The 27,900-nt window shown below is 44.3% G+C and overlaps 1 protein-coding gene across 4 annotated transcripts; it reads left to right on the forward strand.

Moving 5' to 3' along the window:
• The first annotated feature begins 912 nt into the window (after window positions 1-912).
• glsb (glutaminase b) lies at window positions 913-27,840 on the forward strand. Of its 4 annotated transcripts, XM_070975636.1 has the most exons (18): window positions 913-1,331; window positions 6,093-6,189; window positions 6,288-6,409; window positions 7,600-7,729; window positions 8,795-8,874; window positions 9,371-9,534; window positions 11,396-11,454; window positions 16,551-16,583; window positions 17,070-17,128; window positions 17,625-17,691; window positions 17,933-17,983; window positions 18,669-18,845; window positions 19,421-19,552; window positions 20,082-20,174; window positions 26,364-26,425; window positions 26,922-26,998; window positions 27,181-27,244; window positions 27,567-27,840. In XM_070975636.1, the coding sequence occupies exons 1-18, from the start codon at window positions 1,024-1,026 to the stop codon at window positions 27,712-27,714; spliced, it is 1,923 nt and encodes a 640-aa protein (XP_070831737.1). In that variant the 5' UTR covers window positions 913-1,023; the 3' UTR covers window positions 27,715-27,840. The 4 variants fall into 4 exon arrangements, with proteins under 4 accessions (XP_070831737.1, XP_070831738.1, XP_070831740.1 ...); XM_070975637.1 differs by lacking the exons at window positions 26,364-26,425; window positions 26,922-26,998; window positions 27,181-27,244; window positions 27,567-27,840 and adding an exon at window positions 20,434-21,480 and having other exon boundaries at window positions 932-1,331; XM_070975639.1 differs by lacking the exons at window positions 913-1,331; window positions 6,093-6,189; window positions 7,600-7,729.
• The last annotated feature ends 60 nt before the right edge of the window (window positions 27,841-27,900 follow it).

Raw genomic sequence — 27,900 nt, forward strand, 5'->3', positions numbered from 1 at the left:
ATTACCAACCATAAACTGTACATACAAATAATACATAAAAAAATATTATACTATCTGTGTTACCAACCAGTGGTGGAATGTAACTAAGAAGGGTGCATTTACTCAAGTACTGTACTCAAGTACAAATTTGAGGTGCTTGTACTTTACTTGAGTAGTTTAATCTCATGTCAATCTGTACTTCTACTACAGTACATTTAAGAGGGAATTACTAAACGTTTAATTCCATTATATTTATCTAATAAATTTACTTATTCGTTACTTAGTAACTTGATGTTTTGTCATAAATTGCACTATTCAACAATACATATAAACACACTTTAAACACACTAAACTTTGAGAATTATTTAAATAATTAGCAAAGCAAAAATATTTTATGGTTCCAGCTTCACATACGTTTTGAATTTTGATGATTTTAATAGTTTTGAGGTAATTTTGAGGTTTGGACAAAACAAGCTTTGTGAAGGTGTCACTTTGGGCTCTGGGAAGTAGAAAATAATCAGCATATTAAGAAATGAATGCATATTAAAGGTGATAATAATCTAATGATATAATAGCATTACCTTTACGTACATTCACTTAATTGGCTTTTTGTATGCAGGACCTTTACTTGTAACAGAGTATTTTTACAGTGTGGTATTTGTACTTATACTTAAGGGAAAGTGTGTGAGTATTTACTCCACCACTGGGCTTTATCGCGTTTATAAACAGAGCCTAGAAAAGTCTGCGTTAAGCTGTTCAGTCACTCTACTGTCAAAAAAAAAATAGGTAGTGACAGACACAGAGACTATCCAATAGGTGCCGTCAGAGCGTCCAAAAAAAATTGGAGGCGGACGTCACATCTTTTCCACCAATAGGGGCAGCGGGGGCGTGAATGCGCCTCTATTTATTTTTGGACGCCGGTGTCTGTGACTCATCGCCTCTCAGACAGTGATCGTGGTATCAGACAAGCTGCAACAAGCCTGCTGCTACGACAGGACACATTTGGAACTACGACTTTCTCTCTAATTGCTTGACAGGATTGAGATGTTACATTTTAGGTTTTCGACAGTGCTCAAGGAGTTGTTTGAAGCCACCCTCAAGCGTCCCTTGTCCGGCTCTAGACAGACGACCTGGTTGCCGACCCGCCACTGCTGCTTCGGCGCCTCCTCCGTTGATGCCCGATCTGTGTCTACTCAACTGAAGGTCCTCCATGCCGCTTCACGCCGCCCGGCGCTCCGCGCCGCGCCCCTCGCCGCCCCGTTCCGCTCTTACTGCGCAAAAACTGAAGGTGCCGTGGAGCTGGACGAACAGCTGAAGAAACATGGAGCCACCGGCGAAGCAGCCAGCGACAAGTAGGTCTCAAGTACTTTCATGTGGAATAAACGGACTCGATAGTGTGTCGGTACGGCGGGCGTCTATGGCAAGTTACGACGCATAGAGGCGCGAGCTGATGTCCACCAACCGTCACTAACGCTGTATGACAACCGCATTAAATAGCTTTCAGTAATTAGCTCACTTAGCATCTTAGGCTGCACCTTTAGCATCTAAGATACAAATATATTTCCTCATAGACGAAATAACATTACCCAAAACACTTACCATTTAATAAGTAAGGTTACAGCTAGCTAACTGTACGGGCCTGTTAGCAGCAGCCATCAAACCATGTGTGACACACCGGGCGCAGCCTCCGGTGGCTTTGCGTCAAGTAGCTTTATGAATACGCCGCCTTCAAATACCAACGCAGCAACTTAACATGAAGTTAATGAGGACGTTAGCCTGCCTTGGCCGGCTTGAGTTTAACGTTTGGTTAACTCTGTTCTTCTGCAGATAACGCGCAGCATGGTGCCGCATTTAGTGAAAGTGAAACAGCACTGACCCTGTTTCAGAATCAGGTTGAGCACATCCATGTTCAAGGGTTAGCACGGAGTAGTTTGCACACCTCCACACAAGAAAAGACCTGGATCTGAAATGAAATTCAAACCAATGGCCTCAGAATTGTCTTGAGCCAAACCTCTAAGGATATTTACTGTTTTACTGATTTTCTCCGGTTAATTCGTGGGTAATGATAGTAATTACTGTCTGGCTGCAGATCAGCCAGTGTGTTTAATCCAATGGCTTCCAGTAGTTTCTGTTTCTGTGACCTCCACCTCTAATGAGCTGGCTGGGGGTCACAGCCGTGCAGACCGCTGGCACATACCAGAAATGAAACCCAGCTCCATTGTTGAATTGAGATGATCCATATCGACCATTTCACATTTTGAGTGGTGTTCCTCGCAGCCAGCTGGATGTCTGCCTGTGACTGCAGTCCATGTGTTTCTCTCTGAAGCCAGGCAGTTTTCCTGAGCCAGCTCAGCGCAGCCAAAATAACTGGAATGTCTCATGACCTAGAAATGTGGATATACATGGATGGGGCGTTGCCGTTGCTGTGATATGAACTGTACTGAACTCTGGACCATCGCTAGAATTTGGGTAGCTGAGGCCATTCAGGTTAAGCTTCATACGTACACAAGGAAGAACTTGACTCCAAAACCCCTGAGAGTTGTTTTCACAGGAAGCTCCAGGTGAAAACGTCCGAGAAGGAATCCTGCTTCTGTCTGATCCTGCCTTGTATCTGATGGCATGTCAGGGGCCCCTAAATTATAACAGCACAAATATCTGTGTTGAATACAGCAACAGTTAGGGAGCCTGAGGGCTAAAGAAAGCTAGCATGCACACTGGGGTCTGTAGTGGAGCGTCTGAATGCGTGTGCACATGGTCAGATGCTCAGGACACTGTCCTTGGAAACTTCCTGTTGGGTTTAGTGCTGTGATTCATACAGTCTTTTATGTGTCAGCAGCACAAAACGAAGTGTTAATGCACGTGACGGGGAGGGCATGTCGACATCATTGCTGCTGATGAGTCACAGGATATCAGGACCATCAGGAAATGCGGTTACGACCTGTGTCCTATTCTGTGCATTGAAAAACAATCTCACATAGTGGGGTTTAGTTATAAAGCTGGAGGCGGAGCAGTAAGCTAGTAGGGAAAAGGCTAAACCTGTTGAGCTGTTACCTGGTGTGATTGACAGGAAAATACAGAACGTCCTTGGCTCACAGCCACCACCACTAGCAATTTAATGCATCAGTTACAGCTTCAATGGGTGGAGGTGGATAGGATTGCATTATCAAAAACTGACAAGTGGCTGTTGCGATACACATTGCAGGAACAGAACGTGAGACACACACTTGTTTAAGCTCTAGCACACTACATAGTGAAAATAAGCCCAGTGATTAATCACTGATGTGACCCTGCTGAGGACATCCGCTCTCTCAGGCCAGATCGTTGAATACTACAGGCAGCACCCTGAGCTTACGCTGTCTCTCTTCCTCATCTTTGAATCTGTTTTTAATCCTATCTTCTCTTGTGCTTCCAAAGCTGCATAAGAGAACTGCAGAGAGCTTACAGTAGTGCTGCCTTAATAATAAAATACTGGCCATTAATACTGTGTTGTAATCCCACACAACTGTAACTCCTCCAGAGCAAAGAGGGCTTTTAAAATCGCAGCTCTGTCTTTATCTGGTATCCAGGAAACTCTCAAAGTGTCGTGCTTACACCAATGAGCAGTCATCCAGCGGCAAACGGGCTGTGCCATCTGTCTGTGGAGAGGATTTTTAAACGTACAAATGTAGAGAAACAAGGTGTTTTTTTGGCTGTATTCACACCTGACCTGTTTGCGCACTTTAAACAAACTGTGGTACATTTGCTTCTTTAGTTCACTTCACATTTCAACTGATTTATCGACTGAGAATATCAAACAGACCAACCACTAGATTATGTGATGTGGTTATGTGGCACATGTTAATTCATCCATCTGCTCCACTGCCTCCTCTGTCAATCTTTATGACAGATGAAGTTAAGTTGCAGCTACATAAAAGGAGTAGAACTCAAAGTTAGCAGTGTACTTCTGTGAAGTTAGTGGACTTGTGAGAGACAGAAATATTTGTCAAAATGCCAGATGACTTTTAGCCAAAACTCTGATTCAGTCTGCAAAAATACTGGATCCTACATATCCCATAATCAACAGCAGCTTTTCCGCTAGATCTTCCTAAGCAATGGCCTTGTCTTTCAAAATTCACATTCACTGTTTTGTAATTCAGGGTTTTTGTTAAAAATATATGTAGTTGCCAAACTGAAGTAACACTGACATCATCAGCAAAGCTCCTCCAGAGCCACTGAAGACACTTAACAACTGTTTCCACAGGCCGAGTAATACATCGATCCTGATGTGTAAAATTGGGGAAGCGCGCCTTTAATTGGCTGAACACTTCCCAGATCGTCCTGTTGTTTTCTTCCGTTGCTGCACAAAGGTCTCTCATGTTGGCTCTTTTACGTTACACAGCAGAAATGCAAACACTGCTAAAGAGGCTGTTGGTGGTTAATGAGCTTTTCACACGAGGAGGATGGAGGGGGGGCAACTGTGATCATTTCTCAGCCCCACTTCAATGCAAATGTGCTTACACAGGTAGATAATGCATTTTTCTCTAAATGCTGATGTTTTTCAAAAATGTTCCCACTGTTAGCATGCTGCTGTTAGGTGCACACCTGTGGACTAGCTTTGTGGCTGTGAGGTGCACCTTGACTGCTCTATGAGAGGACAGATGTCAGGTCAATAACACTCCCTCTGAATTAGGCATGCCTGACAGGCAGCATTTTAGTCTTGGGCTGTTTGCACACATTCAGCCGCGGTTACCTAGGCTGTAGGTGGAGTGTTTACTCTGTGCTGAGCTGAAAATGTGCCAACATGAGATGAAGGCAGGAGGAGGTGCAGAATGGATCCTGGAATTTCAGATGTTGATGTGCATTCAGGGCAGCCTCCAGCTCAGCGTTGTATCAGACACATCTAATCTGTGCTGTGTAAAGCTTCTGGCGACAGTTTGGCTTTTGATGGCGGTGTTTCTTCTTTAATGGGATGTGTGATCTTTACAAACAGGCTGTTTGGTCGCGACATTATACTGTATGGGGTCAATCTGAAGTGAGTTACTGCGAGGTATTGAGAGGAAAGGACTTTGATTCGATCGGACAGTCGGAAAGGTGTGTTTATAATTCAAAGGTGTGAGAATCCCTCTCGTCTTGAACTCTAGACTTTGAATACTGACTCTGTACTGAGCAGCGCTGGCTCCACTGCAGACCTCGCTGCTGTGTCATGACCAGCGTGTGAACTAGCCACACTGTTGGCTTTATTAATCCAAGAGCCACAGAGGGCCGGCCATGGCTAAAGATAGAGAATTCCTGGAATTTAGGCCTGGCTGTATCACTGCTCCAGACACTGCCGCCAAACCTTCGTGTGAGTTGAGATGAGCGAGCGAAGCATTTGGTGACAAACAAATGAACAGAAGCCAACAGTTTCTATTTGTTGCACCCTCACTGATGGCGTGTGTCCGGTGAGCATGTGCTTCAGGTGAAGGAGAGGCTGCTATGCCTCTATCTCTGTGACACTGAAGTGTAGCATAGGGCTGTGCAATTATATGACCAACATCTCATTTTCCACTGCGTGGGTGGGTGTTAACAGGTTTAATGTGGGCCTGTTTTAAGTTTTTTTTGTACCAGTTTGGCTTCTTCTCCATCATTTTCTCTTGATTTCTGTCAATAAAGCATAACGACACCCGTCAGGGATCACTGCCAACAGGAAACGTGCAGTAGTATTGTTCTTTCTGTATAATGAACGCTTTGATATTCTGCTTTACAAACACTCACACACACCTCTGTGGCTAATGCTTCCACTTGGATTGCATATTGCCACTATGTGCTGCTCAGATCCCTCACTAATGAGTTAAGACTCTATCAACAGCGACCGATAAGCTCCGTGTTTACACTGGCAGGGCAGGTGGGAATAGGCTTCATCGTGGCTCGCGCTAAAGGCATATCAGCCCTGCTGTCACTGCCGTGGAACTGCATTTACTTAGATTTACATAACAAATGTGTGTTTTCCCTGCTCCTTTGTTTGCCACTATCTCATGTATATTACTCCCGTGTCAACTGTCCAACCAAAGACGATAAAAAAAATACAGTTTGTTTTGATTTTTCAGTACTTTCACATTACTTGTGTCTTATACATTTGTGTTTTTCCATTGTAGGAGAAGAAATCCAGGCATTCTGCCCAGTTTGGAGGACTTGCTCTTCTACACAGTCGCAGAAGGTCAAGAGAAGATTCCCGCTCATAAATTCCTCACAGTGAGTCCTTTAGGATCAGTTCAGCATGATGGCGTCATCGAGTTGCCTCTTAGCTTGTGACTGATTGTATTCAGAGGTGCTTCCACTCTTTGTTTTAGGCGCTGAAGGCCACAGGGCTGCGCTCAGGAGATCCCAGACTGAAGGAGTGCATGGACACCCTCAAAGAGACTCTAAAGAACACAGCAGATGGCGTCACGCTGGACAGGCACCTGTTCAAGAAGTAAGGCCGATCGTGTCTCCTCTTATTTGGGTGTTTTGTCTCCATCGTATGCGCCCAACATGAGCGAATTCAAACATGCTTAATTGTTTAAATTTGCACGTTGCATAAAAGCACAAATATATCCATCGAAGAGCATTTAGGCAGTTTTTGAGTGACTTTCATTGCAAGAAATTTTGCATGTGATCCGTCTATTCCTTAGTGCAGTTTAAGAATTATTTTAATGGATGTGATGTAAGGTAGTGCAATGCAGTCCTGAGACTACATTAGAAATTATAAAGCATAGCATGACCTGCTTTGTGTCATGATAGGAAAGGATTAGAGTTACTTAAGGTTCACTAAAATGCGTTTGCTTTTGCTTTGTATGGTACAAAAACCACCAGCACTTTTGACCACACGTACACAGATAATATGCAAAACAGCATTTTCCCCTGAGTTTGGGCCTCTCGGTCTGAAACAGATTTTTTTCAAAGCACCTTCTGAAGCGCAGATTTTTCAAAACGGGTTTCTTTGTATCTGTGTGTACAGCGTCTGAAACAGCAGCAGTGTGGGACAACTGCTTTGTTTGCAGCGCTGCTAGTCCATGCCCTAGAAAGGTGTTAAATAACTACAAATAATTAATTAACTACTGTTGTTTGGCTTTCTAAGTTATTACATTTGTGTCTATGGAGCTACTAGATATTCTCTCAAAGAAAACTCTGGATTGCACCCAGCAGGAAACTCCCAACTTCCTTCCTCTCTTCAAAATACAAGCACAGATTATAGATTTTTGTCTACAGGAAGTTAAACTCTCAGAATAAAGTTTCACTTCTGCTTGTATTTGAAAAGTTATTGTTCTACGAGTCACAAGTTAAGACTCAAAGAGGAGTTTAGTTTTGGTTTTGTTTGCATGACTGATTACATGTTTTGACTTCTAAAAATATGATCAACACGCCTGGGAAACTGTTGGATAGTGTCACTGACACTCCATCCATGGTTTTACTACAGTGCGTGGTTTGAAAACAATCATTCATCACTATATGGATAAAAAGCAGCTGATCAATATGTTTTGATGAAGCCTCTTCATCAGCCACTTCTATTAACATTCACAGAGGTTTGTCAGACTTCAGGGTTGCTAACTTGGTTGACAAACGTTTCCTTCAGTTGCATGTAGTCACAGTGTTTTAGCATGCTATTTGTGGTTTATTCATCAGGTGTGTCCAGAGCAACATTGTCCTGCTCACTCAGGCCTTCCGCAAGAAGTTCGTCATCCCAGACTTCCAGTCCTTCACCTCCCATATTGATGAGCTGTATGAGAATGCCAAAAATCTCTCTGAAGGACAGGTGTGTCCTTAGATCCATGACTCTGTTTTTTTTTTTCTCTCAGGCATCGTCATCATTATTTATCCCACACAGATTCATTACCATCAGTCTGTTCTGACAGCCTGATTCTGCATTAGCACACTGGAAAGGAAAAATCCACCCCAGAACACGTGAAAAGGGACATTGTGGCATTTCCAGCACATATTAAAATTGTGCTTGTGAGAAACATCTGGTGACTCCATGTGTACATCACACACCTTCCATGCGATCTATGCCCTGCGGCCATTGTTAATATTATTACTTACACATGCGCTTTCCTGCTCTGACAAGTGAAAAGGGTCTGTTAGCACATAACTAAACTGATCCTACACCAACGCTACGCCAGCTGATTTAGAAAACAGTTCATGAGTGAAAATGATCCTTTCAAGTTGTTTTCATTAAGATTCATCCACTCAACAGGCACACAGCTAAGTCTCGTTTGGTTGGCAGCCAGCTAAGAGAGCAGCATCTGTTAGCTTCATTTGCGTTGTTTTGTTTCTGTTAAAAACATAAAATTGTCACTCGATTGTGGCTAAACTATTAAAGCGGGCAAATGGCAATTTTTGTGTGAAAATGCTGATGAAATCTCATTTCAGGTTGACCAAATCAGCATAAATACAGGTGAATTGCCACGCCTGTGTTATGTGACCGGCTGTATCGACAGTCACAGTGACAGGCGAGTCCTTACAGAGCCTCAAACAACAGCTTAGTGTTGAGGGAAAACGGAGAGAAAACGATGCACTTTCCATTTGAGCTGGGAAAGAACCATCTGTGGGTTTTATGGTGGAAAATGTAGAAAGTTACTTGCAGTAATAGTGAAAGTGAAAGGCGATAAAGGGACAAAGTAAACAAAACATTTTGTCCTAAATTAACTCCTTTCAGTATATGTGGGTGGACTTTTCCTCTCTGGCCCTCACATGAGATTTGACCTCCTCTCAGTTGTTCTCCTGCATTGTCTGTGCTGCTGACTTTCCGTTGAAGCCTGAGCCTCGGCAGACGTCAGCGGTGTAAGGTGAACCTCTCTCAGCTGCCGTACCTCTCTTTCAGGTTGCTGACTACATTCCTCAGCTCGCCAAATTCAACCCCAACCTGTGGGCCGTCTCTCTGTGCACCGTTGACGGACAGAGGTGAGACGCAGTCACGTGTCGCAGTCACTGAGTTTGTAAAATGATGATTAATGATCCTCAGATGGTGCTGGGGGTCGACAGATGAGCTAATTGCAGTCTTTGTGAAGTTCAATATGTTGTGTTCCCTGATAAAAACAAAACACTCCAGAACGCAGTGTCATGATGTCAGCAGGTGTTTTGATCTGCTTGTTCTCCGATAGGCTGTTGTAAAATTCCATAGGTGTGTGTATCCGTTGTGTTTGTGTAAGACAGGAAGTCATAAAGATAGCATGGCACTGAGCAGATTGTGTGCTTCTGTTATCGCGCTGTAACGCTCCGTCACTGAGCTTTATGGTTTTCCCTGAACGCTCACATATTCTGTGAAATGGAAAACTTCTGAACCTGCACTTCTTCATGTCGCTTTCATTCTGTTCTGCTTCCTCCTTCTGTATTGTTGCCTCTGACACTGCAGCTGCTTTGCCAGCTCTGATAACTTGTTATCTTTCGTCTTCTGTAGACACACAGTCGGAGACACCAAGGTGCCCTTCTGTCTGCAGTCCTGCGTGAAGCCTCTGAAGTACGCCGTTGCTGTAAACGACTACAGCACAGAGTATGTGCACAGTTTCATTGGGAAGGAGCCCAGTGGCCTGCGCTTTAATAAGCTCTTCCTGAATGACGATGGTGAGCCACTTTCTTCTTCTCCTTCCTTAATGTTTGTGGAGGATCCTTCTGTCTGTGATTCTGCTGAAGCTTATCAGCCCATATATGCTACTCTCCCTCCTCAAAACGTTTCAGTGGAGACCCGATGCAGGTTTGATAATGGAGAGCGTCTTGTGTGATGTCAACAGAGGCCTTTGTCCATGTTTAGGAAGTTAGCATTTCCTATTTTTGGAGAATAGCATTGTTAGCATTGAAATCACAGAGCTGAAAGAAGTGGGACTGAATCATAGCATATTAGCATCCTCTGTGGACAAACTACAGCGTCCTGGAGAGAAAGGGTGAGAACTGCGGCTGAGCTGCCAAGTGCATGAGTCAGATCCTGGCATTGGAGGATTTTTGTGAAGAGGCTTTTTGACAGCATTGAGAAAATAAATGAGGTTGAGTTAATCTGAAAGAAGCATTCAGTATTCTGCATTTTGACTGTTTCTGAGGTGGTTTTCCACAAGAGGAGTTCTAATATCATGTTAAAATCCTTAAAAGGGCATCTCACACGTTCTCCCTCATTCAGAAAATCCTAAATTGTGTCATTTCAAAAGTTTAACCACGTCACAGGAGATTACTGAAAAGGCCCTTCTGGGCGTTTGTGCATGGCAGGCTTCAAGTTTCCACATCACACTTGTCTAAGTTGAGAATTAAACCAAACTATTTGTGACCGCCCAGCTAATCCAAGAGGCTTATTAAAGAGTTCAATTATCTGGAGAAGGAGCAGAATTTTCTCAAGTAAATCGAACATAAAGCTGTGAGACAAATCTAGTGGAAGGTAAAATGTACTCAAGTACCACAACTGCCCAGCGCATGAATTTATGCTGCTTTTATGGGACATTTTGATATAAAGATAAAATACCTCAATCCCCAGGCTGGCGCTTAAACTACGGCCATCCTATCGTCACATCCTGTTGTAATTTTACCTCTCGCCATGTCAGGATAGCCTCGGGTTTGTTGTGTTGTGTAAGGGGATCACACGCTGCTGAGGAAATGCAGGTGATGTAAGTGTTGAACTTGTTTTAGAGATCAGAGGGAGGAGGAGGAGGAGGATTCCTCTCATCTGGTCGTTGAGTTCACGGAGCAACTCGTGGAAACAGGAGGCGAACTCTACCTCTTGGTTTAACTCTCCCTCAGGGCAATATGTCAAGAGTCACATGACGTCACCAGCTGACAGATGATTAACAGGATTAACTATATCCTGAATTTTACATCAATATTTTAGATGAAAGCTGATGTCTTTGGTTCAACAGACTCAGTGCTGCTTAGTGAGCGCAGACAAGCATCCACCCCCACGCCTCCACCCACAGCGGAAGCATGAAACTCCTCCCTGGCTGTAAAAACTGAAGCAAGCACGTTAAATTTCTTGGAACACTTTGTTCCCACCAGCATTTGTTTACTCCACAGAGCACAGCAGAGATGAAATAAGGACGCACAGACTGTCAGCTTGCAAACTATGTACATCCACCCATAAATACTTTATTACTAAACACATCTGTGCTTTAAAGGCATTCTGCTGCTAGTCATTTCCATTTTTACCACTTCTGAAATCTGTGTAGAACTCTAAACACAGCGTGACCTGAACCCCCGATTGTTCCTTTTATAAATGATATGTGTTAATGGTTAATGTCAGGCATGGTGGAGGGTGACCTGACCTTTTCGCCCACCATCATGTAGCCTTCGTCTGACAGCTGCTAATTTCATTCTCTGTTTGTCAGTGTGCGCTCCTCCTGTGTTTGAGTCATGTTTGTTTGGTCTGTCTATATACAGAGCACTCAGATTTTCAGAAACTGATGTTGACACTCTGCATCATGCCCACTGAGCTCTCGTTGTTTTGCAGATAAACCTCACAACCCCATGGTGAACGCTGGCGCTATTGTTTGTACTTCACTCATAAAGGTAAAAGCAGTGACTCTTTTGTTTTTCCTCCTTCATGTGTGTTTTTGCATCCACTCTGTGTCTCATTTCCACTGAAGCTGTAGCTAGCGAGCGGTGTGGTGGGTATCGCCGAGCTGCGTTATCAAGCAGATAAAATGAACGTGGACATAAATATTGGCAGCAGATAACATTTGACTGTTTAACAAAGGCCTGTGTAACCTACGTTTGTTTGAACACACTCAAGAAGACTCACAATAATGACGTATCTTCCTGATTTAACACCTGATCAGACTTTGTTTGTGGTATTATTGTTCCCTCCGTACACTATAAACGTCCGAGCGTGTTCAGGTATTTATGACTCTTGACTCAGCTGGACTCGTTTCTAGGTCACTACCTGAGTCCGCTGCCGTGTGTCTTGTTGTGGTGATTTAAGACTTGTGCTAATCCTTCCTGAACGCATTTAGCCGCCCCAGCACACGCGCTGTTACAGTCCCTGCTGAAAATAAGCTGCAGGTCGAATACAGGTGCACGCAGACCAGCCACATTCGGCAGAGTTAGGATGTCACACCGTATGAGTTAAAGCTCAGTGTGACCACACGCTGGCAGCGAGTTGGCAGAAATGAATCGGCCGTCATCCATCAAATCTGCCACGGCAAAGAAAGAATAAGACGTGGCTTAAAGGTCGTGTCTGTCGATAGGTTTTCACTGTTAGCTTTTTAAGCTCTTTAGAGCTGCTCATGATCATCCTCAGGTTTCATGTTTAATTCTTTTAACCCTGCCAGGCTCTCTTTGCATAATCAGTGCAGGCAGTGAATTGTTAGCGCTCACACACACACACACACACACACACGCACGCGCACACACACACACACATACTCACACGAGCTGTGTGTAAACACCTCTGCTGTGCTGCAGCTCTACTTACATCTGCAGGACTGTACTGCCGATGTTTGCTTTTGCCTTTTGAATTATTTACTGAATTATTGATTTTGTCCCAAGCACTTAGACTTTGAACTGAATTTTATGACTAATTATACACTTCACCCGTGTTACATTCGTTTTGATGCTGTAAGAAACAAAGCTCGGAGGTGTGATCATTAGGTTTTTTAATTGAGCAGAATCAGCCTTCACAGAGTAATTCCTCTCTAAATATTTCCAAACTCATCCTCCATGTCTGACGGTGTGTGCTGAAGCATGTGGCCTGTTAGATCTTGATTTGTTTTTGGACCTCTTGCACTTAAAAGTAGCAGGAAACATCAGAGTAGCTCTGTTACAAGTGTCAGGCTGTGTGACCTGTGTGTTTTCAGTGTCCACCAGGTGTGTCCTCAGATCCATGTCTCCGTTTTTTTTGTCTCCCAGGCATCATCATAATTATTGATCACCTTCCAAATATGACCCTGTTTAACTTCAGTATAATCTGCCTCATATTCTTCTCCAGCTGGTTTCTGTTGATGGTTCAGACACATTAGCATTCATCTGCAAATACTGGCTTTTATTATTTCAGATTGTGCTGTTTTTATACCATGACAAAAAACTAATAAGTTACCTGAACTTAGGCAAGTAGATTTAAATAAGTAGAGCCAGTTTGTGTACTCTCTAAATCACAAAGGCCCAGATATACTGTGTCAACCTTTCCTTTTACTGCGCATTTAAAGCAAAGATGACAACACAGTTGCCACAGTAAGCCATTTTATAATGGCATGTTTTTGAAGGCGGTTCTGTAAAGTTAATTTTTAAGCAACGTGCTACTGATTACCTTTCCATGCTGCTCGACAACATTCATGCTTGTGGAGCAAAAGATTACTGAACAGTCCATCAAAGCACAAAGCAGCAGTAGGGCTAAACAACTAATATAAATACTATGACAATATGGCCAAGTTCAGTATCCAAATCTTTTTTCAGTGAAAAAGCAAAAATATCAGTATCTGTCAAAATGATCACAGTATGATTTCTTTTGCATATCGTTCAGCCCGACACTGCAGACATCATTTTCTTTTCTTTCTAATGATTTTCAGTAAAAAATGTGTTGGTCACGGCGCTCTCAGAACCTGAACAGGAAGTGCACGGTGTGTTGAAATCATTCAGATCTTTGCAGCCTTTCAGACGCCCAAGCACCTGAGAATCATTACGTTCTGTATTCTAAATGCTGTTTTGTAATTGAGAAAATCTTCACTGTTAAAGCAGTGTGAGGAAACATTTGACCTTGATTATAAAATTTTGTCACCACCAGTATGAAAACCTGCCCATAGCTGGACGCAACACATCCGTCTGGTTCGTCTTGGCAGCATTTTGATCTGCTCTGCAGCCAATGGTGATTAGAAGCCATCTGTCATAGTTTACAAGACAGAACAGGTTCTGTTTCTGCTGCTGTCATCACACAACTGCTCAGCTTTAAAATGTCTCCAAATACTCAGTCCATGGTTTACTTGTTTAGCCAGTTAGCAGTGAATTACATTAAATGGTATAAAAGTCATCACAGACAGCGTTAAGTTGGCATTTTAAAGGAATAGTTCAATATTTTGGGAAATGCACATTTGCTTTCTCTGAGAAAGTAAGAAGAGAAGTTTGATATCAATCACATGCGGCCGCATTGATAGCTATAATAATCATTATAACTCATGGTTCATTCTCTCAGCTCTCATTGACACCGTAGCAGGAGTCACTACCTGCTGATCTCCAAACAGCAGACGGACAGTTAGCAGATAGTTAGCTGGTAACTAGCCGGTGAACATAGTGCAGCATTATAGCAGCTGAGGAGCCAGATAACCAGAGACCAAAAAAGGAGCTAAAACAAGAGTGAATACTGAACTGACATTCCTCAGTGGCCTTAAACATGGCTCCAATGAATGCTAATGCCGATTTGTTGGCAGCTGTTTGCTTACATATTTGATGCAGGTTTTATAAGGTCATATGTGAGCGTTATGTTTACAGCTGACTCCACGTAGCCAAAAACAATCAATTAATGATGCTTCAAGTACGGAGCTGGAGTCTAGATGTGTTTAGCTAGCTTAGCAGAAAGAGTGGAAGCAGATGGAAACAGCTAACCGGAAATGTAAGAATGACAATTTGAGGTTTTAGGGGTGGCTGCAGACATTTGGCAGTGCTGCCTTTTTATATGGTTGTTTCTAGTTAAGCTCAGTGAGCGCAGGTTATGGTTTTGGTCTGTAGCCGTCTTGGTACCAAACCTGACTTCCTGACTGTGACGACACGACTCAGAGAAGCCGGCCAAGGTCACTGTGCCAAGCTGTTGTTTGCCAAGACAGTTCCAACACATACCTCCCTCTGAAACCACAAGTTATTGTTCAACATTTCTGCTCATGTACGGGTTAAAGAAACGTAATGGGGTGTGTTCAGCAGGGAGCTTTAGTGTTGGCAGGTGTGTTTCTGAACTCTGTGCGACACACCGTGTGTGCTAGCTTTGATTTTCTTATCTTGCTCTCTGAAGGAAAGCATGTGAGCCTCTTTCCTGAAATGTTGAACTAACTCTCAAACGTCGCTGGCAGTGCTGTGAGCAGATCTATTCTGGGCCAAGACGAAGCAGAAGAACATTGTTTTAAATCCTCTATTTCAGGAAATCTGCTTCCAATGAGGGTCCAATGAGGTCTTCCTCACATAGTCAGGAGCCCTCAATAGCTGTACTGTTTGCAGTATTCACTTCTCACCTCTCGCCCACCAGTTTTCTTATTGATTCATGATGCATACTGTACCAAATGCAGTGTGGATCGTTGTATGTGCAGGTTACTCTTCCATCGCACAGCCAACCTGTTAAACTGCATTAGTCACACTCCACATCCCTTCATGCGTGCACAAACAGTAATGTGTGTCCACATCCACCCGCCATTGTCACCAGTGTCTCAATGTGTTTTTGTTTTTCTATACTGAAGCACAAATGTCAAGCCGTTGGTCAGGTTGCCCGGTCTGCTGTAACCTCGGTGGGAAAACTATGGGATGGTTGCCGTGGCAGTATGCCCAAACTGTTGTTACATGGTGCTTGAAGGCTACATGTTGTTGCTGTTTTTGTATGTTGTTGCATATTTTCCAGACGTAGGAACTGTGGGAAATAATGACTGCTGCTGCAGGTCAAATGACGTTGGTAATTTTTTCTTCCTTTTCCATATCTATCTCCTCGCACTCTCCCACCCCCCTGATCCCCCTCCTCCTTCTTCTTCTTCTTTCTCCTCCAATCAGCTCTGTAGAAACCCCATTTAGTGACTATTTAACACTTCCATCAGTGTCACTTACTTTTGCTTCTGCACAGTAACGTGTAGAATTTAAACATACTGTCAGTCACACATGAAGCATTAGCCTCCTGTAAAGTTAATAAACATCTTTTGACACCATCTAAAACATAAATAATTAATAAAGTCATATAATGCTATAGCACTTTTGATGTGCATGCGTGTCCATTTTTCTTTTGCTGCGTTGTCTTTTCTTGTTTTGTGGGGATAAGCAGCATCAGTGAGCCTATGACCTTATAAATGTACACTGAGCTACAAGCTGTGAGTTTTATTCTCAGAGGAAGACCACTCCTCCCTCATGTCCCCCTCTCCCTACTCTCTCACATGTTGACACATGTTCATCCACAGTTGACGTACATCCTCAAACACATACGCACACACACCTGCATTATGGTAACCCATAATACAACCTGCCTGCGTACACCCACATCTCTGTGCAGTAATATTCATGTAGAAACACACACACACAGTCAGGGCTGCTGCAGATTGTGAAAAACTGTGTTCTTGACTTTATAGACTTGAAATAATATTGAGTCCCTTATTTGGAATCAGTGAAATGTAAATGAGACATGTTTTTCTTTAACTGGCTAAGACTAAATCTCCCTTTTCACTCCAAAAACTTCCCTCTTTGTAACCTATTCGCAAGCCAATCTCATTAATACTTCGTATCCACTTGTGTAATTCTTGGCAAAGCTCATGTTAGTTATACATTATATTTATAATAAAAATCTCTTCACATCTGCTAAATCTGTAGTTCTGATTTGTGAGCAGTTAGCATTATCACTTTAGCGTTATCTTTTATGATGCTGTGCTTGTCCTCTGCAGCGTTCCTCGGCGGATGAACTGTGCTAACTGCTTGTTCTTTTGTTCTCTCCTCAGCAAGGTGCAAGCAACGCAGAAAAGTTTGACTATGTGAGTATTACAGCTTTTCACATAAGATGTCTGAGCAGAGCCTCAGCTCTTTAGCTTGAACCTCCCGCTCCATTTGACACTCACCACTCTCATTGATTGCATCATCTTTTGCCACGGCAGGCAGCTGTTTACAGCAAGAAAGCTCTAAAAACCCACCGCTGCCGACCTGTTCAGCAGCAAACAGCACACAGACACAGTTAGCGGCTAGCCGGTGAAGTCGCAGTTTGATTAATGTGTCATTTCCTGTTAGCGTAAAATGTAAAAGTGCTTTGGTTTCTTGTACACGAACAGTCAGATTAGTGTAGCATGACACTTTGTGTATAGCACTACTGCCTGCAGTCAGTATGTGCTATGAAATTCAGACACGGCTATTGTATATTTAGAAATGCTGCTCGGCCAAATGGCCACCAACTCATCGCAGAGTCTAACCTCATAGCATGAATCCCTGCTGATGATCGCTCTGTCCTCCCTCTGCTTTCCCTCCAGGTCATGAATTTTCTGAAAAAGATGGCAGGAAATGAGTATGTGGGTTTCAGCAACGCCACGTAAGTAATCCTCCTTCAACAAGAAGTGTCTCAGCTGCACTATCTATAGTCTATAGGTCATGTATTACTCAGCTCTGCATGAATAGGAGGCATATAGGACACACTGGTCTGTCCTGCTTTTAAAAGTCATTACCTCTTAAATAAGCCGGCCTTTGATAACCGTTTCTCTGCTCAGTGACGTCACCAGGAGCTGTCTGTTTCATTGATTTGGGTTAATTAATGAGGGCTGGAGTTGGCGTCTGAAGGTCACTTGCATGTGCATGATTCATCGAACACCACGTGCGAACAGTGTTTCTGGAAAAAGACCAAGCGCGCAGCTCATGTTGCAGCATTATCACATGATAGCATGAGAGCACTGGTTGCACCGCACACATGAGGGGTGGGGTGGTGGAATTCCTACACACAAGTACACAAACACACTCACACTCACTCACACACACAGTGCAAATATTTCCTTCCTCTGTGTAATGGGAGTGTTGTGCTCTTTGTGTGACAGGTTCCAGTCAGAGCGTGAGTCAGGGGACAGGAACTTTGCCATCGGCTACTATCTGAAAGAAAAGAAGGTCTGACCTTGAACCAGTCGTTGTCTCTCTATTCATGTCTCTGTCCTACAAAGCTGAAAAGCAGCAACTACGAGGCCCTTTAGTGTACATGTGCCTGTTTGGAGTGAGCTGGATTCAAACAAACCTTTATTAGTTGTACTCTTGTGCACCAAAGCAGAGGCTCCTTGTCTGGAATGTGAAGCAGTTGATGAATGTTCATCTTGTGCTCGACTTGTTTTAAACTCTCTTTGTTTCTCTGCAGTGTTTCCCAGAGGGGACAGACATGACATCAGTCCTGGATTTCTACTTTCAAGTGAGTGGAACAGTGATTTTCTTTTCACATGGATTCATTTTTAACGACAGAATATTGTTTACCTGCTTTTCACTGCTCCTCCTACATCATTGATTCCATCCCTGACTGTCAGAGATCCTGAACAGATCCGGTTTTCTGCTATTTTAGACACAGATCTCTGTCTCTCTGCCAAACTCCACCTGTTTTTCAGCATGTTTACTTCCCCGCATGCTACAAATGAGGGAGGTTGTGTTTGGTCTTGATCTGGCCATGATCAGAGAGAGGCCGCTGAGTCCGGTTCTCTTATCTGTGGTGTAAACATCAACAATCCTCCAGTGCTCCGAGCTTTCGGTTGGGGAGGACTTCAGTCAGCTGATACGGCCACTGGCTGCACGGCTAACTGAGCTAACTAGCTAACTGCAGCTTGTAGTTTTACGTTGCCAGTTTCCTCTTTTTCTTTTAAAGTAGCTACAAACACTACAAAGAGAAGAGATTTACAAATATACTAGAGGAAAGAGGGAGGATAACAACATGAATATCACCTAAATTCCATCACTTTCCTTGGGTCACAAGTGGTGACTTCCTCATTCCTGCCGTGTTGTTCCCCCACCGCCATGCCTCCGTTAGGCCAAACACGTGATGGCAGAGGGAGATGATCATAACATCATGAGGAATGATACAAACTGTCCTTTCTGTGAACCTCCAGCTGTGCTCCATCGAGGTGACCTGCGAAAGTGCCAGCGTCATGGCCGCCACCCTGGCCAACGGTGGCATCTGCCCAATCACGGGCGAGCGCGTGCTGACCCCCGAGGCGGTGAGGAACACACTGAGCCTGATGCACTCCTGCGGCATGTACGACTTCTCAGGACAGTTTGCTTTCCATGTAAGTAAAAGGCACTTTAATCTTTGTGCTTTCATACGTGCACGTGTGACTGAGAAAGTACACAATCCCAACAGCTACGTGCTGAATAGGTGTCAGATACCTGTGCACGCCTCTCAGGTGAAGCTCTTTGATGTCAGGTGGGGCGAAGCAGTTTCTTTTTCTGCATTGCTTTATGATTGAAACACTGCGACTCCTGTTTGTAAGTAAAGCCTTTAGTTACGTGTGAACCATTTATTTAGGACAAAGCACTACAACCTAATCTAGTAAATCATTAGTTTGAAGTTAACCACAGTGGAACATTGTTTTTTCTATACCGGGTCTGCGAACATTTATCCACATGATTAAAATGAAGCTCCAAGAGACAGGAAACCTGAAGGAAACCTGAACCTCTGCATGGCGCAGCTGTCACGTCCCATGTCGGACTGAGTTTGTTGTGAGAGGAAGGAACATTTTAATGAGACACATCCGACTTCTTCTTTGCTGACTTTCCATTTTCAGCGTTGTGCTGCTGCCATGCTGATTCTGCTCATATACAGACGGTCTCTTGTGTAACTGGTCTGTTGTCTCTGTTGTAGGTCGGTCTGCCAGCCAAGTCTGGAGTGTCAGGGGGGATCCTGCTGGTCGTACCCAACGTGATGGGTATAATGTGCTGGGCGCCTCCTCTAGACAAGCTGGGCAACTCCGTCAGAGGAATACAGTTCTGCACGGTACGTAACGTCCAGACACACAAGAGCAGATCGCTGCACGCCAGCAGTGTGGACGTGTGCTGTGAACACATACTGGAGGTGTTTGGTTTGTATCCAGAGATGAGATCAAAAACGCAATGCAGTATGTCTGATGTTCTGGTTTCATTTCATTCATGTGTCAGTGAACAGTGAAAATATGTAGTCAGTGTTCATGTCATCGGTCAGTGATCTGTGTTTGGGATGTTTCTGAAGCAGTCCTTCAAATGTCACTCAGAAAATATGGATGATTTAGTTTCCTTTTCAGCTCCACTCTTTTGTATTTCAGTACTTTTTATCTTACATTCATGGAAAAAAAGGTTTGTGCACAATCACAAACATAACAATGCCTCAGGAGGAAAAAAAAAAGGGTCAGGTGTGTTTCAACTCGGCGAACTCTTAAAGTGACTGATCAATGATTACCTGCCTGCCAATCTCAGTAAACACTGCATGTCAGGGTGCAGGGATCCGCCTCCGGGTTAATGGGTGTATCTGTCGCTCTTTTTCATTCCAGGACCTCGTGGAGCTTTTCAACTTCCACAACTACGACAACCTGAGGCACTTTGCCAAGAAGCACGACCCTCGCAGAGAAGGAGGGGACCAGCGGGTAAGGACACACGACGGCGTCAAACACACTGACCCAGACACCTCCTCACCGGGAGGGCAGGTGGCACCCAGGTCACCGTAGTTGACCTTTAACAGCCGTTAGCGCTCTGCGTCGGCTGCTCTGTAGCTGCTGGCTAACATGCTGATCTCCATATCCCGTCCAGTTCTCTCTCTCACACACACACACACACACACACACACACACCCACCCCTCACACGCACACACAGAGCCAGACTAATTTGTTATTCGTGTCAAACAGCTGCACAACTTCGGACCGATGGATTACGAGAGTCTCCAACAAGAGCTAGCTCTGAAAGCCCCTCTCTGGAAAAAGGTGTCCCCCACCGAGTCGCACCAGGACAGCTCCACCACTGTAGTCTATAGGATGGACAAGGTCGCCGAGTGAATTAAAAAAAACAAAAAGGAGCCCCCCACACCCTCACCTCAGCTGATCTCTCCCAAGAGCGCCGCCATCTTTCCTCACCCTCCAGTATTTATATATAAGTTATGTAGAGGATTATTTATTGCTTGTGAAGCGGTTACTGTGGGGACGAACTGTGTTTTTCTTTGTGACGGAGGGTTTCTGCCTGTTAATTTTGCTCTGAACTCCAAATGAACTCGTAGCCTCCGCCTGCTCGTTGCCTTAGTGTGTGTGTAGGATGTGCTGCACGGTGGACAGCTTGTGTCGTCTCACCCCTTTAACTGCGATGGTTGTTTGGACAGAACCCTCTCCAGAAATATCGGCTAAGGGTTGATTTGAATTCATTTCAAGCAAAACAAACCAAAAAAAACAAGATGTGTGAGTGTGTTTGCATGCGTGGGGCTTCAGTACAGCTTTTCTGTAGATATACACGCAGGCTAATTCTGGATGATTGCTTCCTGCAGATCCCACTGAGGCCAAAGACTCAGCACGTAAATACAGATGCTGGATGTACTGTAGCAGATGATGGGAGGGGAAGCGTTCCTGGGTAATTCTTGGAAAGAAAGGGGAATATTGTTAACATATCAGTTAGCTGTGAATGCCTGAGCTGGAGTGCTAACGGCTACCACGCCGTCGTTTCTCTTTTTTTAAATGAGCTCTGAAGGGATTTTAATAATGCACGTGTTTTCTTTTTCCAATCTTAAACGATGGACCTCAACCCAAAAACCGAAACCTTATTTGAGCTTCTCAGCCTTCTGTTCTGACAATCTAAGAGCCAAGGAGCTGGTTTCAAACAGCCTCTCATCCTGTCGTTTAATGGTCAAAGTTTCTCACAATACACACACACACACCTGTACCACCTGTCTGCAGGTGGGTCAGCCCTGAAAGACTTGACTTGAAGATGTGGAAGAAATGCAGATCCTTTATTTCTTTAAAAGAGAGCACAAAATAGACATTAAGCTCAACAGCTCGTGGGACCTAAATGCAGAGTGGAGGCTGATAAACACACTACTGACGTGCTGAAAGGAGAGACTGCAGTAAAAAGGGCTTGGACCTGACTTTAAACGGTCAGCATTTGTGCCTGGACCACAGCTGGGGCTGATTTCTCTCAGTGTGATGAGAACGTAGGTATTGTAAAAGGTTTGCTCAACCAAAAAAGCTCAGGAGAGGCGTGATGACTAAAACCAGGCTCCTCGCTGCCGGCGGACTGGCGGCATCATTCTGGGCTGCTGTTGAGTTTAGACGTGTGTGTGTGTGGCTGCTCCAGCAGAAACCTCCAGCCAAAGCCCCTCGCAGCTCGCGTGGACCTGACCAGTCCTCACACAGCCTTTAGCGTCTCCGCTGTCAGCTGCTTTATCTGCAGGGTTTAACTGGGCCGCAGTCCTAAACCATCACTGTGTGTTTACTCTGTACACACAAACATACTCTTGTTCAAACAAGGCGCCTGTCTGCAAATTAAGCTGCTCTCTGCAGATGCAGAGCATTGTAAATTTAACCAGTCACCATATCAGTTATTGCTTTAAACCCTTTACTTGAAAGCCCACACGGAGCAGCAGGTGGAGCTGGGTGTCCCACCTGAAGGCCTCCGTCGCACTGCCTGAAATTCGTCAAAACGTTCGATGCCGAAAACTGGCCGAAAAAACGCGCGTGTGCAGGAGAGCAGATCCAGTGCTGGAGAGAACAGACAGGAAGCAATGCTGGCTTAAAGCTCTCAAAACGCAAAGAGGTCTACGTGGATTCGGCCTCATGAAGACCTGCGTTCTCTTCTCGTCCAGTGAAGTTCTGCGAGCTTTAATCTAGAACACAGATACTTTCATGGTTTTCTTAAAGCCGCTGAAAACTTCTGAACCCTGCTCAAAAACAGCTGATATTCACCACCGTAAACGAGCAAAATCCAGAGAGAAGAGTCAAACAGCGTTAAAGCGTTGAAGACTGAGAGAAAAGAGGTTTTCAGAGTCTCTCCATCCAAACTCCGCCCGTTTTTCAGCCAACTTTGGCTTCTGTTTGTGAGATGAACACGAAAAATCTGTTTTTCAAAGCAGAGAAGCTAACGTGACGTATGGCCACTCGTGTGGAAAACACCCAGCTCCAGACGCACACTCACACTCTCACTCAGTATTGTTTGTAAAACCCTCAAAGTGTTACTCTCGTAGTAAGGTTGTATATTATCAAAATGTCTTCATATACGTAGTTTACTGTACCTCTGGATGTACACAGCAGCGGGTGTGTACGCGTCAATCCTCGACAGCAGAGCAGAGTGTGTGTTCAAAAACACTTCAGACGTTCCGAATCTATCATACTGTCTCCTGCAGGAAGTAGACATACTTGCACATGACTGTCATGTCAGCAGATGCCTTAGACGTCGCTCTACTGTGACTGTAGCGTGTGTGCGTGTGTGTGTCGGGTGGGGGGGTGAATCTGTTGGTCATTCAGTGTGTGCTGTTTGGCACCGGGTTTGACCTGAGCTGCTGGAGCCAATAATACTCTGATGTTACTTTGTCCTGTCGTGCAAAGTTTTTTTTCTTTCTGTTGTTATTTTTCATGTCACGTTAGTGTTTTTTGGGGGTTTTTTTTTCGTTATCACGTGAGGGCACGAAGCATTCAAAAGCCCCTGTGGTCACACACGCGTGAGGGCGTTTTATGGAGTTTGTGTCACCTAATGACGGCTGAAGCTTAGAAAGATTTAAAGTTATGTGTAAAGTTAGTTATGAGTGGAGGATTTCCAGAAGCAGTGATGAGATCTTTATCGTTTTCCACTAAAACCCTTAGACGTGACGGCTTTCACAGAGCAGATCTCATCTCATTGCCGCATCAGCCTCGCTTTCCTTTCTGTTCTGACCTGTTTTGGCCGAAAAGTCGGTGGGTTTCCTCTCTGCTGTGTGAGTGAGGGTCCCCTTTCTAACGACGTGCAGGTGTTTTTTCTTCCTCGCTGACACAAAAAACCACAGCGCCTACGAGTCTGGACCCGATCAGCGCTGATTCAGTCTCATTTGCAAACAAGCTTAATGTTGCTCCGGTTTACTTGAATCGCTCTTGATCGCTCCTCAGTGTGATTATTCCTCCGCTCAATCACAGAAACCACAGAGGGGCTTTTGAATGACGTGACCGCTCTTTCCATGGAAATCATCAGACTTTTTATGGGTCATGTCATGTATGGAATGTTTCTCATTTTGTTTGTTTTTCTCGTTCTCCCTCTTGCATGCATATTTTTGTATGATTTGATAAATGTGTGTTTTAATCCCATGTAATCAGTATGTTTTAAGTTCCTTTGATCACCTTCCACACGTCTTTACATGTGTCGATTTGTGTCTCAGACATAAATTCTACTTGTGACGTACAAATTGCATTTATATTTAAAAATCGTGACCATTGCAACTTGGTGACCTTGGAATTGTAAGGTTTTGTTCAGATATTAGATATTTATTGATTTCTACAGTTTTACCAGCAGATTGAATGTTGATAAAATCCAAATTTAAACTTTTAAGAAAGTTATGTGGGATGTAAAATCTTAAAAACGACCAAAAAAACCCCCCAAAGCCGCACAGTTCCAAGCTCATGAACTTTTCTATGTTTTGATTTCTTTTCTGTCCACATGCTTGTAATTCTGTATGTAAATTCTCCATAAATGTCATGAACTGTCCTGCTTCAGTTTCTGTGGCTGTGATGAACTGACAGACGTGACGGTGAAAGCTGTTTTTTTAGCCTTGTGTAAATTCTAATAAAACACTGTTATCTATCACCTGACCTCTCTGCACTCGTAGCTCTTCTTTCTCTGGAGACGTTTTTAGGCTGAGCCGCTGTCTCTTTAGCAGCTGGACAGAAAAAAAATCCACCTTTTCTCATCAGGCTGCGTTCATGAAGCATCAGCTGTGGTTTGTTTTTGTCAGAAATCACACAGGTGTAGTTATAACAGGTGCATACTGCAGATGAGCTTCAGGCCCTGAGAGGCTTCACCCAGCCAGCCCCCAAACATGCCACTGTAGGTGTAGCTGTGGGTGTGGTCTGGTTAGGGTTCGGAAAAGATGTTTTGGCTTAAATACCCGGTTTAGTATCGACCAGCAGGTCTGGAAAAAGCCCAGACGTCTCATTGAAAATGTTGTCATAAGAAACACAGGCACCTGCTGCTTGGCGGTCATCTCGCCACGCCGTCACGCCACCATCATCATCCCCTCCTGATGAGAGACTCATGTGATAGAGCACGTCACCAGTCCACGCACGCTAACCTGAAGGATTTTTAGTCGAAGTTCTGTTGAGAAATGAAAGTAGTTAAAGAGGAATATGATAAATATTCTGTGCAACAAACACTATCAAAGACGTGAGGCCACAGTGATCCAGTAGGGGGCGACGCTGAGCGGTTACAGACTGTTTCCTGCACCCACTGCAACAAGCTGTTATTTATTATTGGCTGCAGACAGTCAGTACAAATACTGAGAGTTTAAACATGATGAGAAACAGAAGCTTCACTCGTCTGATTTTTATGTTAACATTTAGATTCAAGCAGATTTGAAGCTGAAGTGTTTTGAGTTCATGTCGTGTAGATCCTTTTTACAGAAGCAAATTAATTGTTCCAGAAGTATAAGCGCACGTGTCCTCTGGATATGAACGTCTGACGTGAGGAAAGAAGAGTGTGACCCGTTCTTGAGCAAAATTCAGAAAATGTTCAAAAGAAAAGAGTTTTCACTGCCTGAATCTGTTCCCAGAGCAGGAAGTGATGCTTTTATTTTGGTGAAATGAGGCTCTGAAATAGCTTTGTTCTTCTCTGTTTCTGCTCACTCTTCAGCTTCATTTGCAAGATGATTTGCTTGAAGTGTTTTACTCAGAGGTTTGAGAGCTGCAGCTGGTGAATTTTGGCTGTTATTTTGATTATTATGATCTGTGTTGTAGAGTCACGGTGCTTCTCGCTGTGCACAAGGTCAAACTTATCCTCGGTGTCTGTTTGCAAGTTAAAACCTGCTGCTCATGTTGCACAAAACACTGAATATTCTTTGCTTTTTAGATTTTATATATTGTTATTTTCATTTCATACATCAATAAAACCAACAAAAAACAAGTCATGAAAACAAATGAGAAAACATTCATCCGACAAACAGCCTCAGCGTCTTCGTATCAGATCAACCTAATGAAACACTGAATAAACAGAAATATGAGGTCATGAATAACCCTTTGAATGCAGCCGTATTTCATGCTTCACCGCTCCAAACCTCTCCTCTGCTGAAGCTTTGCCTGCAGGAGCAGTCTGATGGTAAGTCTGAATGGGTGCAGGGACGTGTGCGTTCACATCATTCAGCCATGTTGTGGCACTGTGTGCTGGACTGTCATCAAATATCATGAAAAGACCAAAACCAACAGCGAATGTATCCTGTAACAAGAATCATGAGTGTGTCACAGCCTAATATGTCGTCCTCCTCTGTGCCACAGAGCGCCAAAAACCTTTAAAAACACATCAATGAGCCGCTTTGAGGCTCCGGCCGACATGTTCACGCTCCATCCTGCTGCTGCACCAAACGTGGATTAATCCGCCACTGAAAATAGTCCCAAATAGTCCCGCTCGTGTGATTAAAAACTACAGTGAGCAGCTGTTTCAGGAAGTGAAATGACAACTTCAGCAGGAACCAATGAGCCGGTAGTTTTTTGGGGATCTGATGACAGGAGGAACCTGTAGAACGCGAAGCTGAGTTCCCCTCGGACGTTAAATGTGCAGCGTCAGTCGAGTTTGTGAGAGCAGAAAACAGGATGACTGTGTGGTTTGTCTGTCTGTCCCTCTGCAGGTCAAGTCCGTCATCAACCTGCTGTTTGCTGCCTTCACAGGAGACGTCTCGGCCCTGAGGAGGTGCTCACACTCCCCTTCTCACTCTTACTCTCATGTGACACAGCGGCCACACAGGAGCCCAGGCCTCCTCTGAACATCACTGATGCTCGGAGGGGATGGACAGAGGACATTGTTGTCTCTCCTCTGCTTGCACTCTGGTGACCTCAGGTGGCAGCAAGAGGAAGCTTTGGGAAGAGACACTCAGGTTCCTGTGGAGTCATGTTTGGTCATTGTGTGAATCCTCGAGGTTCCTCATAAAGCTGATTTTTTAAAATCCAGTATCGCTTACAAACATGTGCACCAGCTTGCTGTTAGCTCCACGGGGACATAAACATCAACAAACATCTCCACAGCACCTCTAGAGGTCAAAGACTCCACAGAGGTCCTTTAATTAGAAGCAGCTTCCTCCAGAGACTCATTCTCTTCTAAAACAGCGTCTGCTTTGAGGAAAAAGGGCTGAAATCAGTGAGGGTACTTCCAGAGGTGGTTACCTGTTACCTGTACTGTGTTCACGCAGGTTTGCGCTGTCGTCCATGGACATGGAGCAGAGGGACTACGACTCCAGGACGGCTCTCCACGTGGCAGCGGCTGAAGGTTTGTCTTTACTGACACTGTCAAAATATACCAATACCATAAAGTACACGTAAGTACTCCATCAGTGACAGTCAAACACTTTCGATTGGCCATTGAAACCAAAAGCCTTAACATTTATTACGTATCCTCAGACTAGCTGGGGGCCAGTGGAGGGCGGCTGGTAACGTCTGCTCTGCTTTCAGGGCACACGGAGGTGGTGCGCTTTCTCCTGGAGGCCTGCAAGGTGAACCCAGTCCCCAGGGACAGGTGAGTCCTCCGTCCTCCTGTCCACACACTGGGTCAAAGTCAGGTCCTGCACCTTTACTATGAGGACAGTTTATAACGCTCGTATATAACTGATGACAGACACATGCACGAACATTTCTGCAGAACATCGTCCAAAGCATCAACAACATGACTTCAACGCTGCTGAACTTAATGTGAAAATGAAGCTGAAGAAACTTGAAGCTTTAAATAATTAATGACCGCAATTATTCAGTCACCTTCATTTAACGTCTATAGACTATTTCTACAGTGTGATATTAGACGTTTTTGAGTACTTCCTCCACCGCTGGTGTTCTCTGCACAGGTGGGGAAACACGCCAATGGATGAGGCGGTGCACTTTGGGCACCATGATGTGGTCACCATCCTGCAGCAGTACAACGACAAATACAGCCCGCAAGCCGCTGCAGACGACAAGGAGAGCGCCGAGACGAGCCTGGACAGCCTGCTGTAGACCTGCTGTAGAGCTGACGTAGACCTGCTGTAGACCTGCTGTAGAGCTGACGTAGACCTGCTGTAGACCTGCTGTAGAGCTGACGTAGACCTGCTGTAGACCTGCTGTAGACCTGCTGTAGAGCTGACGTAGACCTGCTGTAGACCTGCTGTAGACCTGCTGTAGAGCTGACGTAGACCTGCTGTA

The sequence above is a fragment of the Chaetodon trifascialis genome, chromosome 12 (genome assembly GCF_039877785.1).
Source record: "Chaetodon trifascialis isolate fChaTrf1 chromosome 12, fChaTrf1.hap1, whole genome shotgun sequence".
In the NCBI taxonomy this organism is placed as follows: domain Eukaryota; kingdom Metazoa; phylum Chordata; class Actinopteri; order Chaetodontiformes; family Chaetodontidae; genus Chaetodon; species Chaetodon trifascialis.

What these genes read in the sequence shown, in the direction of transcription:
- glsb (XM_070975636.1), top strand. Translation starts at nt 1,024, where the DNA reads ATGTTACATTTTAGGTTTTCGACAGTGCTCAAGGAGTTGTTTGAAGCC. An exon ending in GGCGAAGCAGCCAGCGACAA is followed by an intron (nt 1,332 to 6,092) that starts GTAGGTCTCAAG and finishes TTTCCATTGTAG; the next exon opens with GAGAAGAAATCCAGGCATTC. An exon ending in ACTATCTGAAAGAAAAGAAG is followed by an intron (nt 17,692 to 17,932) that starts GTCTGACCTTGA and finishes GTTTCTCTGCAG; the next exon opens with TGTTTCCCAGAGGGGACAGA.